Genomic DNA, 14,541 nt, shown 5'->3' on the forward strand with positions numbered 1-14,541 from the left:
TGTTCCAAGCAAGAGACGTCGACTAGAACGAAAAAAAAAAGGAAGGAAGAAGGCGAACGAAGGGGGAAAAAATGCAGGAGGAAACATAGTAGAGGCTTCTATGGCGCGTGTCCAAGTGGCAGCTGATGCACTCCACCTGAAGCCTACGCGTCTGAGGGTTTTGTCTTCGTATAAACGCACGAGTGGCCCCGTGCTAGACTATCTTTTTCAACCCTTCTCTTTGTCTACATTGTCCATCTCTCACCTTCCCCTCCCCCCAGCTCCGCTATCTAGACGCTAGACTAGCGTCGAAGTCAACCGACGCTCTAAAACAATAGAGAAGTCGCCTCCGAGGATTTATCGAGGGAGCAAACTGCGAGCAACCTCGATGAAAGAGCGTTTGTTTTCCCCGACGTATTCATTTTCCATCGAGACTATTTTCACGCTCGTGAATCCAACATTTCCCATTGTGTCGTGGCTATTCTCGCCTTTCACGCGACGATAGAACGTGGAGAAATGATATTTGGGAAATTACTGAATAAATCATACGTATACCGTTGCTAGGGAATTAAGCTGCTGCAGTTTGTCACTAGAGATTGTTTGGAGCTGTTTGCGTATGTTCAAAGGGACTCAGATTTTGAAGATGTATTATTCGAGATCTTATTACCGCTAAAAATACAAGTACAAGCTGTTTATAAGAGATTATTGGAAGATATGCTATTATGAGATGAGGAATATGAAAATACTAGACATACGTGCATAAGACAACTATCGAGATATGGACTAGGGATATACTGGATATGAAACATAGGGGAAGAGATAAGGAATATGGAATGTTAGATGCGGGACGAATGTGTGCAAAAGTAAGGATAAAAAATATTACTTAGAGATACAGGATCTGCATATGAGATAGAGATATGGGATTTCGAATATGAGAACGTTAAAATATGAGATATGCAATGGAGACACGAAATCTAGAAAGTAAGGCGAAAGATATAGGTTAGGAATACTAGTTATGGCATATAAGATATATGAAATATGAAATGTAGACTATGGAAATTTGTACTATAGAGCTTGGGATCGTGTGCAAAGTAAAACAGAGGGTTTAATCGGTAACTTTTCAGACATTAGACATGGAACATTGAGAAAAAATTGCAGAAAATAGAGTATTGTACGTTATGTACAAGATGGGATGTAAGATATACTCGTACAGCATAGAAGGTGGGATAGAATTCGCTAAATAACAACTTACTTATGACAACTTATAGAAGAACGATATTTTCCGCCTATACCAGGTTGAGAGCCATTGCTATAGACCAAACATCCACGCGATTTTATTACATGCTAACCTAACCTGTGATCCTCTGGCGCCTGCAAGCTCAAAAAACACTCGAATTTCACGCCTAGTTCCCATAGTATCGGATCTTAAAAATGCAAAACAGTGGTAACTGAGGTAGAAATTCAACGAGACCCGGTACGAAACAAACGAATGCTCTTTGGAAACGATCGTACCTTAGAGGGCGGTCTATCGTTCGCTGGTAAAGAAATAAATTGAAGGCAGGATGGTATTAAAGCCTCGCAAGAGTCGAAACATCTGCCTGTCGGCTGTTGCAGAGCTCGTGCCACACGGTGCACGCGTGTAACGTGTGTGCACGTACACAACAAAGTGGCACGAAACGTGCACCTGGCTTCGTGTTTTTTAAGCAAAGTAGCTGCGCCAGTCAAACACGTATCCTCTCGCCGGTTTTTCAGCCGCTCTTGTTCCTCCTCTTCAATGGAGCACTTTATGGGAATACGTACGCGAAGCGTTTACGTGGCCCGTTGCTCGTCCTTTTATCATCGATGAATGCGCCACGAAACGCGTTAAGTAACTCCGGTTAATTCCCGGTGAAATACACCGAGTGGCCCTTCCGGTTACGACGATCCATCTCACAACTTTGATTGTTTGGCGACGTTGAGGGATGCGACTATGTCTAATTGCGTCTGCTTCATTCATTTGTAGGATTAGATTAGATAAAGTAATGGAAGATTGAGAAATTACAGATAATTCGCGACGAGATCCACCGGCTGATCCTACCGGTTTTAAATGCTTTGATGAGCCACTGCAGATTCTTTATTGTCTAATTGTATGATTTCTAAATGTCTAATTGTACCTGATTCATTCATTCGTAGAACTAGGTAAATGAGTTAGCTTTTATGAGGAATTAAGAGGTAAGGGAAGATTGAAAAATTATAATTATAAAAAATTATTTTTTTATTATAAAAAATTATCACCGGCTGACCGTTCCGGTTAGGAGAAGCCATTTGATGTTTTTGATACTTTGATGTCTAATTGGATCTAATTCGTTCGTATATAGAGATTTATTCCATTGGCATAGATTTTGAGTTGTCTAGAGACATTGGAATTTTCCTATCTGCAATATTAGATCGACATAACATAAAGTTGAAAAATTATATTAAGGATTTGTAGGAATTTTCAATCCTTCACTGGAATAAGTCACAGTTGCCAGTGGACGTTGAAACTTCTCTAGTAGTGTAATTGATTAGTTTGTAATTAATTAAGTTCCATAGCTAAGATCTAAAAGCAACTGTATAGAGTTTCTCGAAATTGGTTTTCTGTAAACGTCTCCGTGTCGAATCTGATAGCTTGTAAATTTAGATTAAAAATACTGAAGGTTGTAAAATTGTATTGAATATTTTCGCAAGCTCGATCAAATATGTATTCTTATAGAGTCTGTTTTTTAATTTCATTAACCAGAAAATTTTCTTTATTCTTCGCTGTGCTCTACTGCATTAAAACTGTGCATTTTATAGAATGTCTTCTTGAACGTCAAAATACGTCAGCGATCAGACAATAAATTAACCGTTGAATTTGAGAGACGTTGCATTCTCAGGATGTGCGTGCCGCTCAAAGTACACGTGATCGTGAGTGTGCACGTTTTAAATACAATTCCTTGGGCAGCTTTTCCTGCAATTACGTTTCATATAAGACAACCACAAGTGGAACGGCTGGGGAGGAGAGAAAAATGTAGTTCCCTTTGGCGGGAAAGAATAGTGTGAAAGTGACGCGGTGACGTCTCTTTGTTCGCGGGGAAATGAATTCTCCTCCCTTGGAATTTACCAAGAAATAGTGTAGACGGTTGTGTTTGGAAAAATCGAAAGATAAGAAATAAGAGGGAAACCGAAGAACGTGGATCCAGCGAGGGAAAATAAGAAAAGAGCGGAAACTCAAGGAACTGAGTAATGGGAAAAATTGCGAAATAAGAAATTGACGAACGATAGGAAGAAGTTTAGGGAAAAGGAAGGTAAAACTAGACAATGAAGGAAACTTGGAAATTAGCCAGATAGAAGAGATAGAAGATAGGAAGCTTACGAATTTGAAAAGTTCAAGATCAAGGCATTGGGAAATTGGAGACGCTAGGGAAATTAGAAAATTAAAGGTTCCAGAAATAAGAAAAGTGGAAGATCAGAGATTTAATACACAAAGAGATTAGAAAGTTGGAATCTCGAGAAATACAAGATCGGAGAATTGTGTAAAGTCCAAAGGTAGAAGTTTTGAAAAATTTAAAATTCGAAAGTTGAATGATTGGGAAATAAGGGATTCTAGAGACATAGAAGTAGAAATATAGAGATATAAGAAATTGGAATATGCAGAGATTTTAGAATAATGAAATAAGAAAATCGGGAAGCAGACAGATTGAAAGCTTAGAAAATAAGAGAATTGTGAATGACAGAATCGACGAATAAAGGAGCAAGAAATTAAAAAAATAAAAAAAGTAGGAAAAATTGAGAAGAAGAGGCATCGCAAAAATAGGAAAAGAAATCTCATCCTTTCTTCCTTTTGGATAATATTCTTACGCGTTAAAATTAATTAAAATAAACACGTCCTGTTAGAGAATATTCAGATTCAAAACTTCGCTTTCTCCGCTTCTTTTCCAACAAAACAAAAGCAAGAAAACGTAGGTCGTCCGATTATCGATGACTCAGCCAGTCCCTCGCAAAATCCAATCAAAAAGGAAACTTCTCAGACTTCGCGTAGCCTAACGTACAAACCATAATCACATATGCTTATCCTTCCACATCTTGGACCCTTACGTAAGTCGCTTAATTGAACGCTCATTGCATAAGGTGTGGAAGGTTGAGTGTCACGGTCATCATCGTCATCATCATTATCGATTCCCTTTCTCTCGTGTACCTGCTGACACACATGTGAAAGCCGATACGTGTTTTCGAGGGCTGCTTGAAAAGATATATCCCTTTACTCCTCTCTGCGCTTCTCATGGAATAACGAAGCTTCACCAGAGTATACACGCCATTTATCTCACAGTGTCTCTTAACCCGTTTCCCGGTCCAACTAATTTCAATTCCTCGATGTTACGTGCCTCTCTATTCCTTTGCTCGAGTAATTAATTTGCAAAACGAGAATTTCTTTTCTCCTTTTAATCGAAACTTTAGAACCAACAAGATCGAGTCGATTTTTTACTTTACAAAATCTCGTTCAATCCTCGATGTTCCAACCTCATAAATAATGTCGATAAAAAATTAATATACGATGGAATAGATCGGTCTATTTTATTTATTGTAATTGTCAATGGTTGTAATATTCTTTGCTCATCGTTGTGCGTGTATTCGTGTATCCTGGAAAATATGCTGATAACTATACAATGAAACAAATCCAGGTATCTTAACCCTTTGTACTCGAGGACTTTTTCTGCTGGGCGTAGCAGCTACTGCGGATGATTTAGCGTATACGTGACGCTAGTGTAAAATGATTTCATATACAAATTAATTTACAAAGAAATTATATTCTAATAATTTATCTATATTTACATCTTAGAAAATATGATTTTGTAATATTAATTTCTGTATTTTTTTTTGTGTGATAACTTACAAAGCATTCACCAAGATGCATTCTTGATATAATTAATCAAGTTCATCTTCATTTGAGCTAATTTCACTTCAGAAAACCACTTTTTTTAGGGTTTCTAAACTATAATACTTTTGCCATGATCGTCGAATCCGAGCTAACGTTCGACACGTTGTTTCAATACCATAGTTGAACCATGGTTTCGGAGGAATATGGGATTAAATATTTTATCTCCATTTTAAAGTCTAACACTTTACACTTCCTAACAAAGAACACAAAGAACCAATTTACGAACCAATATTGCACTCTCATCAATTGGAGATGTCGTGGAATGCCGTGGCGACTGAAGGTCGCCTCTCGAGTGCAAAGGATTAATAATACACGAAATAAACACATGAAATAGATCTGATAGATCTGTATCAAATGTATAATACATAATATTAATCTAAATAATTGTTGTCAATATAATACACCTATTAGTACGTACTTATTCAAAGAAAAATTCTGGCAGGAAGAGTAATATGAATATCGCTGAGCCAATTAAATTATACAGATATCTAAAAAATAGGAAGAGTGGAAGAAAGTTTATCCAACCACGGAGAATCTTCTTCCTCTTATAAACAATTGTTTCTCTAAATAACATTTTGGAGAAATAAAAATCTTTCGAGCAATCTGTGCACTGCGTTCAAAGGATAATTGAATAAAAAGAAGGGGAAGATCGTTCAAGGAACAGAAGGTTGCACACCACTGTTGAGGCCGGTGTGCACGTGTTCCTTTACCCTCTTGTCCCTCCAGTGTCACTGATTTCCGATTCTCGTGGACGAAGAATGCCCCTGGCTGCCAGCTGCTCGCGATCCTCCATCACCTCAGTCCACCTTACGATCGTCAGACTATCACGATCCTTGGTGCAGTTTGCATCGAACCGTGTTCCTTCTTCTGCATTCAATCACCCGAAACAATTGGTGAAGTCATCCTGTAGTCCAGTGGAAATTGCGTGTTAAAAAATTCGGAGAAAATCGTCTGTTCCGTGGAGTGAACGTTGATCCTGAAGAAAAAAGCTAAGGCTAATACGAAAAAATAGATGTTTGAAAAAGTTTAAAGTGTTTTTCAACGGATTTATTCGAAATTTATATCGGATTTGACGTGAACATAATCTAATGGAAAGCAACATAATCTAATCTAGATTGGAACAAAATTTCACGCTGAAAACTCGCGCTCTTCTCGGTTGGAAGATTTGCAAGGAATGTAAAATTGCGTTGAGATGTAGGACCGTTAGGAATTTTGAAAAGTTTCGTAGACCCAGCCCAAGCTATAACTCAGCGACCGCTAAAACTCGATGCTCGACACATTCCAAGGAACTGATACATCTAATCCAAACGAAAACCTTTCAAATCGTCGCGCTTTTACCTTCTATAAACCGAAAACCTGGAAAATCCTAGCGCGCTCGTTCTTCCATCAAGTGAAAACATATCAAACGTACAGCCACATCAATTTCATCCCTCAAAGATATATCAATTTTCCAAAAGCTTAAATTTTCCATCTTCTTCCTGTAGCAAAGTGTTTAACGATTAAATAAATAAATGAATAAATAAAAAAATACAGAAGAATCAAAGATCGAAAGACACAGTAATTAATAGAGTAATTAATTATTGAAGTTACAAATGTGGTGATGTACAAGAAACACCTTGTTCTGACTGGATAAATTTAAGGGAAATCGTGGAACCAGTGCAGCGTGGTAAAAGGAAGGATCAAGATGGTGGTCTGCGTGGCAGGATTTCTCACGGGGTAGGTGGTTATCCAACAATCGTACGGGGGTGAATTTCGAGGGATGATTCACCGCGTGTGATTCACGAGCGCGAAACGGTCCCTTGAATGGTAATTGCCGGCAGCTGTCGGCACAGAAGTGGCGTTTTTCGTCGTGAGTTTCCGAGCATTCGCCGAGCGATGTTTCGTCAGAGTTGCGGTTGGCAGGCTTATTTCTGGTAAATTTTCCACTCGCAGAGATCTCATTTGCAGCTGGAAAATTCTAATTATCTTCGGTGGATTCGCATCTATTTTGTCAAATTGTTCGAACGGCGGAGAAAAAGAAAAGAAAAAAAAAAGAAAAGAAAGAAACGACAAATTTCAATTTGTATTTACAGTCTACGGTGAAGCCTTTGAATTTCGGATATTTGTCGAGTGAAATGTAATTTAGTTTGTTGGGATCGTTCGTAGGAAAGAGAAATTGGAAAACCCCGGTAAAAGCGGAAAGAATTTCTGTGCAACTGTCGAGAACGCGATTTGAAAATGTGATTCTTGTGGTTCTTCGTTGCTGGGAAAACAACAAATATTCCTGTTAACTGGTTGTAGATGCGATTGAACGTAAAAAGTGAAAGGAAAATTGAGTATCCGTGAAAACGACGACGAACGATCATTTTTAATGATCGAAGATTAATAAAAATTAACATTTCTCTCGATCTGTATCGATATGTACGCTACTTCGAATCATAATCGAACATTTAACGATTCTAAATTATAAAAGCACACTCGTTATTTAGCTCATATTCTTCGTTTAACATTTTAACTGTCACCTAGGTCATATATGACCCATCACGGTTTCTCCTGTGACGCCACGGTGGTCATTGATGACCGGAGCGCTTCAACTTCTTACAATTGTAAAAATTGTATGAAAATTGACAGTTAGGGCATTTTGAATATAACCGATAAATAGAAGATACTTTGAAGTAGAAAGTGCCCCATTGAACAATTGAACATTTTTATTAGAGCATCAATAAAAAAAAAAAAAAAAAAATGAGAACAAATCTTGCATCTAACGGTGCACTGTGTTTGCATTCATATCTTTGAGAGGTAATCTACGAATATTATTATAAACACAGCTTAGAAAGTAATTGTAAATACTGCTTTATAATCATATAATTGAAGTTAAAAGTGTACACGTAGCTTACTATTATACAGGGTGGTTGGTAACTGGTGGTACAAGCGGGAAGGGGGTGATTCTACGCGAAAAAAGAAGTCGAAAATATAGAATAAACATTTTTCGTTTGAGGCTTTGTTTTCGAGAAAATCGACTTTGAATTTTCGCTCGGTACGCGTGCACTTTATCGCGTCTCGTTATAACGGATCTCAAATGCAGCTTAACGGTTATCGTTCTTAGAAATCAAATGATAAATTAGGAAAAGCTTCGTAACGAAAAGCGGAATCGTAAGGAGTTTCGTTTATTAAAAAAGATTATACGAATATTGCAATAAACGATTGCCGCGTGAACGTTGGGAACGCATTTCAGTGGAAATCGTAAGTCTGTCTGTCCGGACGACCGGGAACTCCGGAAATCACGTTTGGCAATCATATGGCGAGCGGATATTGAATAAACCAATGCTCGCACATTGACATATACGCGATCAAGAACAAGATGAGTCTGCTAGATTAACTTGCAAATTGCTGGCGATAACCTCGTTATGACTTGGTGTTCCATCGTCATCGACCACGTGTTTTCCTTTCGCGATTTCTACTTATTGCTATCGTCTGAAACTCAAAGTTTAACACGCTTATCAATTTGCGTAATATCAAAATATGTCGAATTATAAATTCTTATCGGTATTATCGTTGACCCAGAGACATTTCGCCGTAAGTCTCAAATATTATATACGTGTTTTTCACGTTTGTCTAGAGAATTTTATTATAAATTTCCATTACGTATATTTTTACGTAGATTTTTCTATTACGACTGAAGACTAATCACACTCTTGTCGAATAAAATTACATGTCGTTTGTGCTCTGAGACTTTCCATTACTATCAATCTGAATCGTCATAATGAATCGTCAATAATTATTGTCATTATGGATGAAACAATATAATCTTGTTTAACGCGTTATAACGCAAGGTTGTCATACTCTTTGTAAACGTGTTCCATCAATACGAAAATTAAAAGACGTCTTAATTAATTGCGTATTACTAAGCTGAAAATTTCCACCGAGAAAAATATGTCTTCGATGTAAGAATTTGACGTTATGTACATTTTTACAATTTACACGATGTGACGTTAAATTCGAAATACACTTTTGCACGATTAAATTTTGTTAATGTATATTGCGCGAGATAGTAGTACGTTTGGCATTATAATAGCATTGTAGAACCATGTGACACGAAGAAATACGGATATACACAACCATAAACGTCTTATTGGCACGATAAATCACTCGAATCCTCGTAACGACTGGTTGCACCTAATCGTACACTGTTCTACCTGCATCCAATTTCCCTATAACACCTGCGAATCGAAGCAAAATCCATCAAACACGACTCGTATCAATTTCTCTCGATTATATGTTACACGATGACAGCTATACATCCATGTTCCATGGAGTCATCTGTTCGAGGGATGCGAGCTTCACACTGACGAGATACGATAATTACGAAAACGAGTGTTTGGTGGAAAAGAAAATCAAAGGTTAACGTTGTCGCTTCTGGATGACCACCTTTCCATTCCACATTTCACATTTACGTCGGTTTCCTTCTTTTTCGTGGGACACTGAATCCGGCGATGAAAGCGTTCCGCTTTCGCGAATACGCCACTTTTATTTCTCTGATTGAAAATTTTACGCATTCATTTCAATCGAAAGATTCGCATTTAAATGAAACAGCTAGAGCTGTTATACATTTATTACGATTCTCTCGTCCCATCCGAATGGTCCACCAATCATCCGGAATCAGAATATTGCCTGAAGTTTATTTACATTGCATAATTGTAAAATGCTAAAATTGTCAACTTATGAAGTTCTAAAGTTCCTAAAATTAGTAACCTCCGGGCTTCTACAGATCCAGGGCCCTAAAGTTCTAGAAATCTAAGATTCTAAGAGTCTAAACTTTCAGATTTCCAGAATCACTTTCAAAATTACTCAGCCTTTAGGTCCTGAAGTTTAACAGTTCCCAGTGTTCCGGTGTTCCAGGGTTCTGGAGTCCTAAAGTTCTAAAATCTCTAAATTCTCTAAAGTTCTAGAATTCCAGAACTCTAGAGCCTTAAATTTCTGGAATCTTACGGTTCTACGATTCTGAAGTTCCAGGCTTCAGAAGTTGCAGGGTTCTGAAGTTCCAAGGTTCTGAAATTTCTGGGTTCCGAAGTTCCAGAGTTCTGAAGAAGTTGTAGAATTTTGGAGTTCTGTAATTGTAGAATTCTGGAGTTTCAAAGTTGAAGATTTCTACAGCTTAGCAATTTGCATCCAACTATATCCGCCATACACGACCTACCAAAATCGCTCATCTGTAACTAAACCATCGAACTTCTGTTACAGTTTCCCGCAGAAGATGGAGAGGCCATCGCAGCATGCGGCGAACGTGAACCAGGTGCACGGGAGCGGCATGCACGGCGTATACTCGTCAGGCAGTCAAACCTCCCTGACGACGTCCTACATCACGGGTCAGTCGTACGTTCAGAACCAGAACTACGCACACGGCCCATACAATTCGACATCGAACGTGAGAGTATACACTCACGCCGGCTACAGTCAGCCCCAAAGTTATGGTACCATGGTGCAGGGCTATGGTGGTCAGCCACAGGCCACAGGGTATCAACAAAACCATCTTAAAAAAGGACCTGTACGTAACGGAGACGTGCTGAAGAGATGCCGGCTGCAGACTGCGTAAGATCAACATTGATTTACTCGCTCTTTCAATCTTTTTTTTTATTGTTTTTTTTTTTCGCTTTGTTCGGGGTCAAATTGCTGGTCCTCGAATTCGTTCGGCCTTCAAAATTCGAAATTTCCTCTGAAATGCGTGGAATTCACGTCAGAATTTAGGATTTCCTTGAAATTTGGAATTTTTTAATTGGCTCCTTTCTGAAATTTGAGGCTCGAAATTGTCTTGAGATACGCGAAATTTGGAATTTCCTTGGAGTTTGGCATTTCTGCGAGATCTTTTTTTTAATTCGAAACTTGTGGTTTCTTTGGAAATCTGGATTTCTGCGCAGTTTCTTAGAGATTTATAATTTCGGGTTTCCAACGGAATTTGAAAGTTCTTTGAAATTTCCAAATTTCCGGCCATCAATTACGGAAGCTTCTTATGGAACAGTCTGCAAGCTTTCACGGCTTAAATTTTTATTTGCCGTTTTCGAAAGAATCGATGCACAAGCGATCTCTACGTTGTTCGCGGCTGACAAAAAGTCCGAGCTTTCCCAGAGCGCACGTCTTCGTTGCCAGTTCAGATCCAGTCGAGTTTCACCTTTTTATTCTTCACGTTAACCCATTTTTCACTCTAAGCTCTACTTAAAAACTCAGATAGTTGAGAAGGTAACAGTAAAAAAATGGTAATCTTGTATTCTTCGAAAGATTCATTAACCCTTCTTGAAGTCTCCTGTATCACGTTCTTACATATTTCTCTATCATTATAAAAGTTAAATAAAGATCAAGTTCTTCATGGGTTAACGACAGACTTTTCTTAAAAACCAAAAATCCAAAGCCTCCCACCACAATACTCAACATTTTTTGCCTTCAAAACAGGTACGAGTTATCCCAAGACCTATTGGATAAGCAGATTGAGATGTTAGAAAGAAAATACGGCGGTGTGAAGGCAAGAAACGCCGCACTGACTATTCAACGAGCATTCAGAAGATACACTCTGCTGAAGAAATTCGCAGCCATCACCGCCATGGCCAAGGCTGAAAAACGTCTCAGCAGAAAGCTTCAGGAAACTACAGAGAGAGCCACGGGCGTGAATGAACATGAGAGGATGGTATATCACAGTCAAATTTACATACAACAGCCACAGACGGCGAACAGACCAATGCCCATCAGGAGCATGTCTCTGAGGGAAAGGAGGCACGTGGAGAACTCACAGTCTCCGATACCGAGGAGCCAGAGCGGCAGGTGCGAGGTTCAGGTCGCTGGTCATCAGCACGCGAACCATAACATACATCAAAGTGGTAGACATACGCCCTCTCTGGCACCGAGTCCTTGCAACAGACACCAACAGTTACCACCAAGTCCGTGCTGGGAGTCCAGCTCTCAGGAAAGCGGGTCTAGCATGCATTATTACAATCCACAGGTGATTAAAAGCCCTATAGCTTGGTATAAGTCTTTTATGACTTAATACAAATAGTTCATTATACTTTGCTGAGAAAAATTGAATTTTGAGAAGATCATACTGAATAATAATAGAAGATTATGTATTGAGTTGTTGGATAATTCTTAGACTTTTTCTAGGTCTGAATTATAAATTTTACAGTAGTAAAAGCAGTAGTAGAATTAAACCAAGCATTTTGTTTAATCTTCTGCAATCTACTGAGCAGTGTCATTGTTCTATCCATGTAAAATTTCTGTTGTTTCAAAAACGTGATCTGAGAAATGTTTAAAATTTATCTGACAATCCAGTGTTTCTTTGATCAAGAACGTTGAATTTTAAGAAGATAGGCTGTGGATAATGAATTCTCTGAATTTTATTTATAATGACAAGTATATAAATAGAAAAAAAATATTCCTTGATCCTCACTCCTGCATTCCAAAGCTCTTGGAAAGTACCAAATTCAATTTAATTTACTAATAAAAATAGAAATAGAAATTTGAGTATAGTGCTTTAAAGTACACAAGATATATTTTTAAATCCTATATTATACAAAGAAAGATAATAATAGAACCTTTCATAATACGATTAAATTAGTTGAATTTACAGCAAGCATTTTTCCTATTTATATGCTCACTGTTGTACATTTTAAATTGATCATTATCACGTGTAATTTATTGGCGTAGATAGAAGATAAAAAAAGACTATCTAATAAATAGATCTAACAGACTTCTAATAGATGAATACTAGAAAAAGAAAGGCAAGTTAAAATGTAGTTTAATTTGATTCAGATTATAACAATATTTATACTTTAAATTGATTGATATAGTACTTAGTCTATATAGTTTATAGATAAAAAGTGAAAAGGAAGGCTATTTTAATAGAAAAATAATTGAGGGAAACAGGATTTTATTATTATTGTATTTACGAGATATCTTCTCTTCTGATAAAAATTCCTACTAAAAATACCTAGTTATGCTATCTTCAAAGTTACCTTCCAAACACATCTATATCAATTTTTAATAGAAACTTCTCACTAAAGACACTTATTCCATGCTACCTTCTGACTCGCATAATAATTCTTATTTCAAGCAATTTAGACAAGTGACTGTAAAGAAAATCACTGTTATTATTTCAGGACACGTTGTGCAGCATCAGACAAGATACACCACCAAGGGATCTGCTGCGTACACCATGCACGTCGCCGTCAACGCCTCATAATCTTCAGACACAAGTGGTTCAGAACTGGAGTAGTGCCGGTCACCTTGGTTCCGCCGGTAGAACGAGAGGATCCGCGAAAAAGGTGCCACCGGAAGTGCCAAAAAGAACGTCTTCCATTACGTCCAGATCTATGGAACCACGTCACAATGGCCTTAGCAAAAGCGTCGAGAACGGTAGCCTAAGCTCAGTTCAGAGTTCTGGCAGCGATTCCACTAATTGCGAGAGCTCCGAGGGAGACGCTCAAAGAGGATCACCTGTGTGGAAGCATAAAGGAATCGTGAGTTTCCATTCTACCTCTGTGTCTCTGTTTTTACTTTTATATCAACTTTTTCTTTTGTTTCTTCGAGCTTCTAGACACTTTGGGCTAGACGATATTCAAGGAGAAGTCTGATTTGGTTTGTTTCTAATTCCTCTCTTGTGACGAATTTAATCTTTAGTCCCTTAATCCACTTTTCTTCCATTTATTAACGAAACTGATTAAACTTTTTTTGTAGTAGAATATATCTAACAGTACAAATAGATGTATAATATATGTTTTATAAGATACATATATATTTCTGTATACAATTTCAGTTTAAATTTCTTTTTCCGTCGTTTACCTGTTAACCTTTAATTATTTTCTTTTCATCGTCTATTAATTTTCACGAATTAAATACCATAATAGATCTAAACCATAAATCACAACTCTTTTAATCTAATTTTTATCTTCTGTTGTACAGTCAAGTTCACCAGAACACCAAGAATGCGCCAATCACACAACAGACTCAACTACTATGATAAGCAGTGTGAAGGATCTTGGTCACTCCCATGCCAGTTCCGGCTACCAGCTTCCTCTCATGGATCATCCAGAAAGTATACCACAGACGAGCTATAAAGTATCAGAAATAGTAAGAAAACGTCAGTATCGAGTAGGCCTAAATTTATTCAACAAGAAACCAGAAAGAGGAATCAGTTACTTGATCAGAAGAGGATTCTTGGAAAATAGCCCTCAGGGTGTAGCAAGATTTTTGATCAGTAGAAAAGGACTGTCCAAGCAGATGATAGGAGAATATCTTGGAAACCTTCAAAACCCCTTCAACATGGCTGTGCTTGAGTAAGTATTCTGCTATACATTTTTATGTTTTTTCTTTGTTTTACTGTAAAGAGAAAAAAGTAAATATGGAGGATAATAGCGCAGTCAGAGAAAGTTAATCTGTTTGTTTATCACAGTGATCGGTGATCGACGTAGCGGAAACACGCAGTTTGGGTTCGTTGCTCGTTATTTATTATAGAAAGTCGTTTTCTCTCTTGTCACTTTTTAAGAACGCAATTGTTTCGTTTCAGTAGTTGCGTTTGATTCTTTGTCAGTGGCGCAAAGGGTAATTCTGTGAACCGCTGTGAAAGAAATACTGGAAATGGCATTGATCTATTTGCCGGTCGATAG

At 37.8% G+C, this 14,541-nt stretch overlaps 1 protein-coding gene across 7 annotated transcripts in view; it reads left to right on the forward strand.

Moving 5' to 3' along the window:
* The window catches only part of LOC100647622 (IQ motif and SEC7 domain-containing protein 2), a 138,200-nt gene that overhangs the window by 116,705 nt on the left and 6,954 nt on the right, over window positions 1–14,541 (forward strand). For 6 of the 7 annotated variants that reach the window (XM_003397192.4, XM_020864168.2, XM_048407967.1 and 3 more), the window contains 4 exons: window positions 10,136–10,483; window positions 11,339–11,882; window positions 13,036–13,395; window positions 13,838–14,211. In XM_003397192.4, the coding sequence (XP_003397240.2) occupies window positions 10,136–10,483; window positions 11,339–11,882; window positions 13,036–13,395; window positions 13,838–14,211 (1,626 nt within the window). The remainder of the gene's footprint in view (window positions 1–10,135; window positions 10,484–11,338; window positions 11,883–13,035; window positions 13,396–13,837; window positions 14,212–14,541) is intronic. The other variant, XM_020864166.2, reaches the window with a different exon arrangement.

This window comes from Bombus terrestris, chromosome 8 (assembly GCF_910591885.1).
Source record: "Bombus terrestris chromosome 8, iyBomTerr1.2, whole genome shotgun sequence".
NCBI classification, from domain to species: Eukaryota; Metazoa; Arthropoda; class Insecta; order Hymenoptera; family Apidae; genus Bombus; species Bombus terrestris.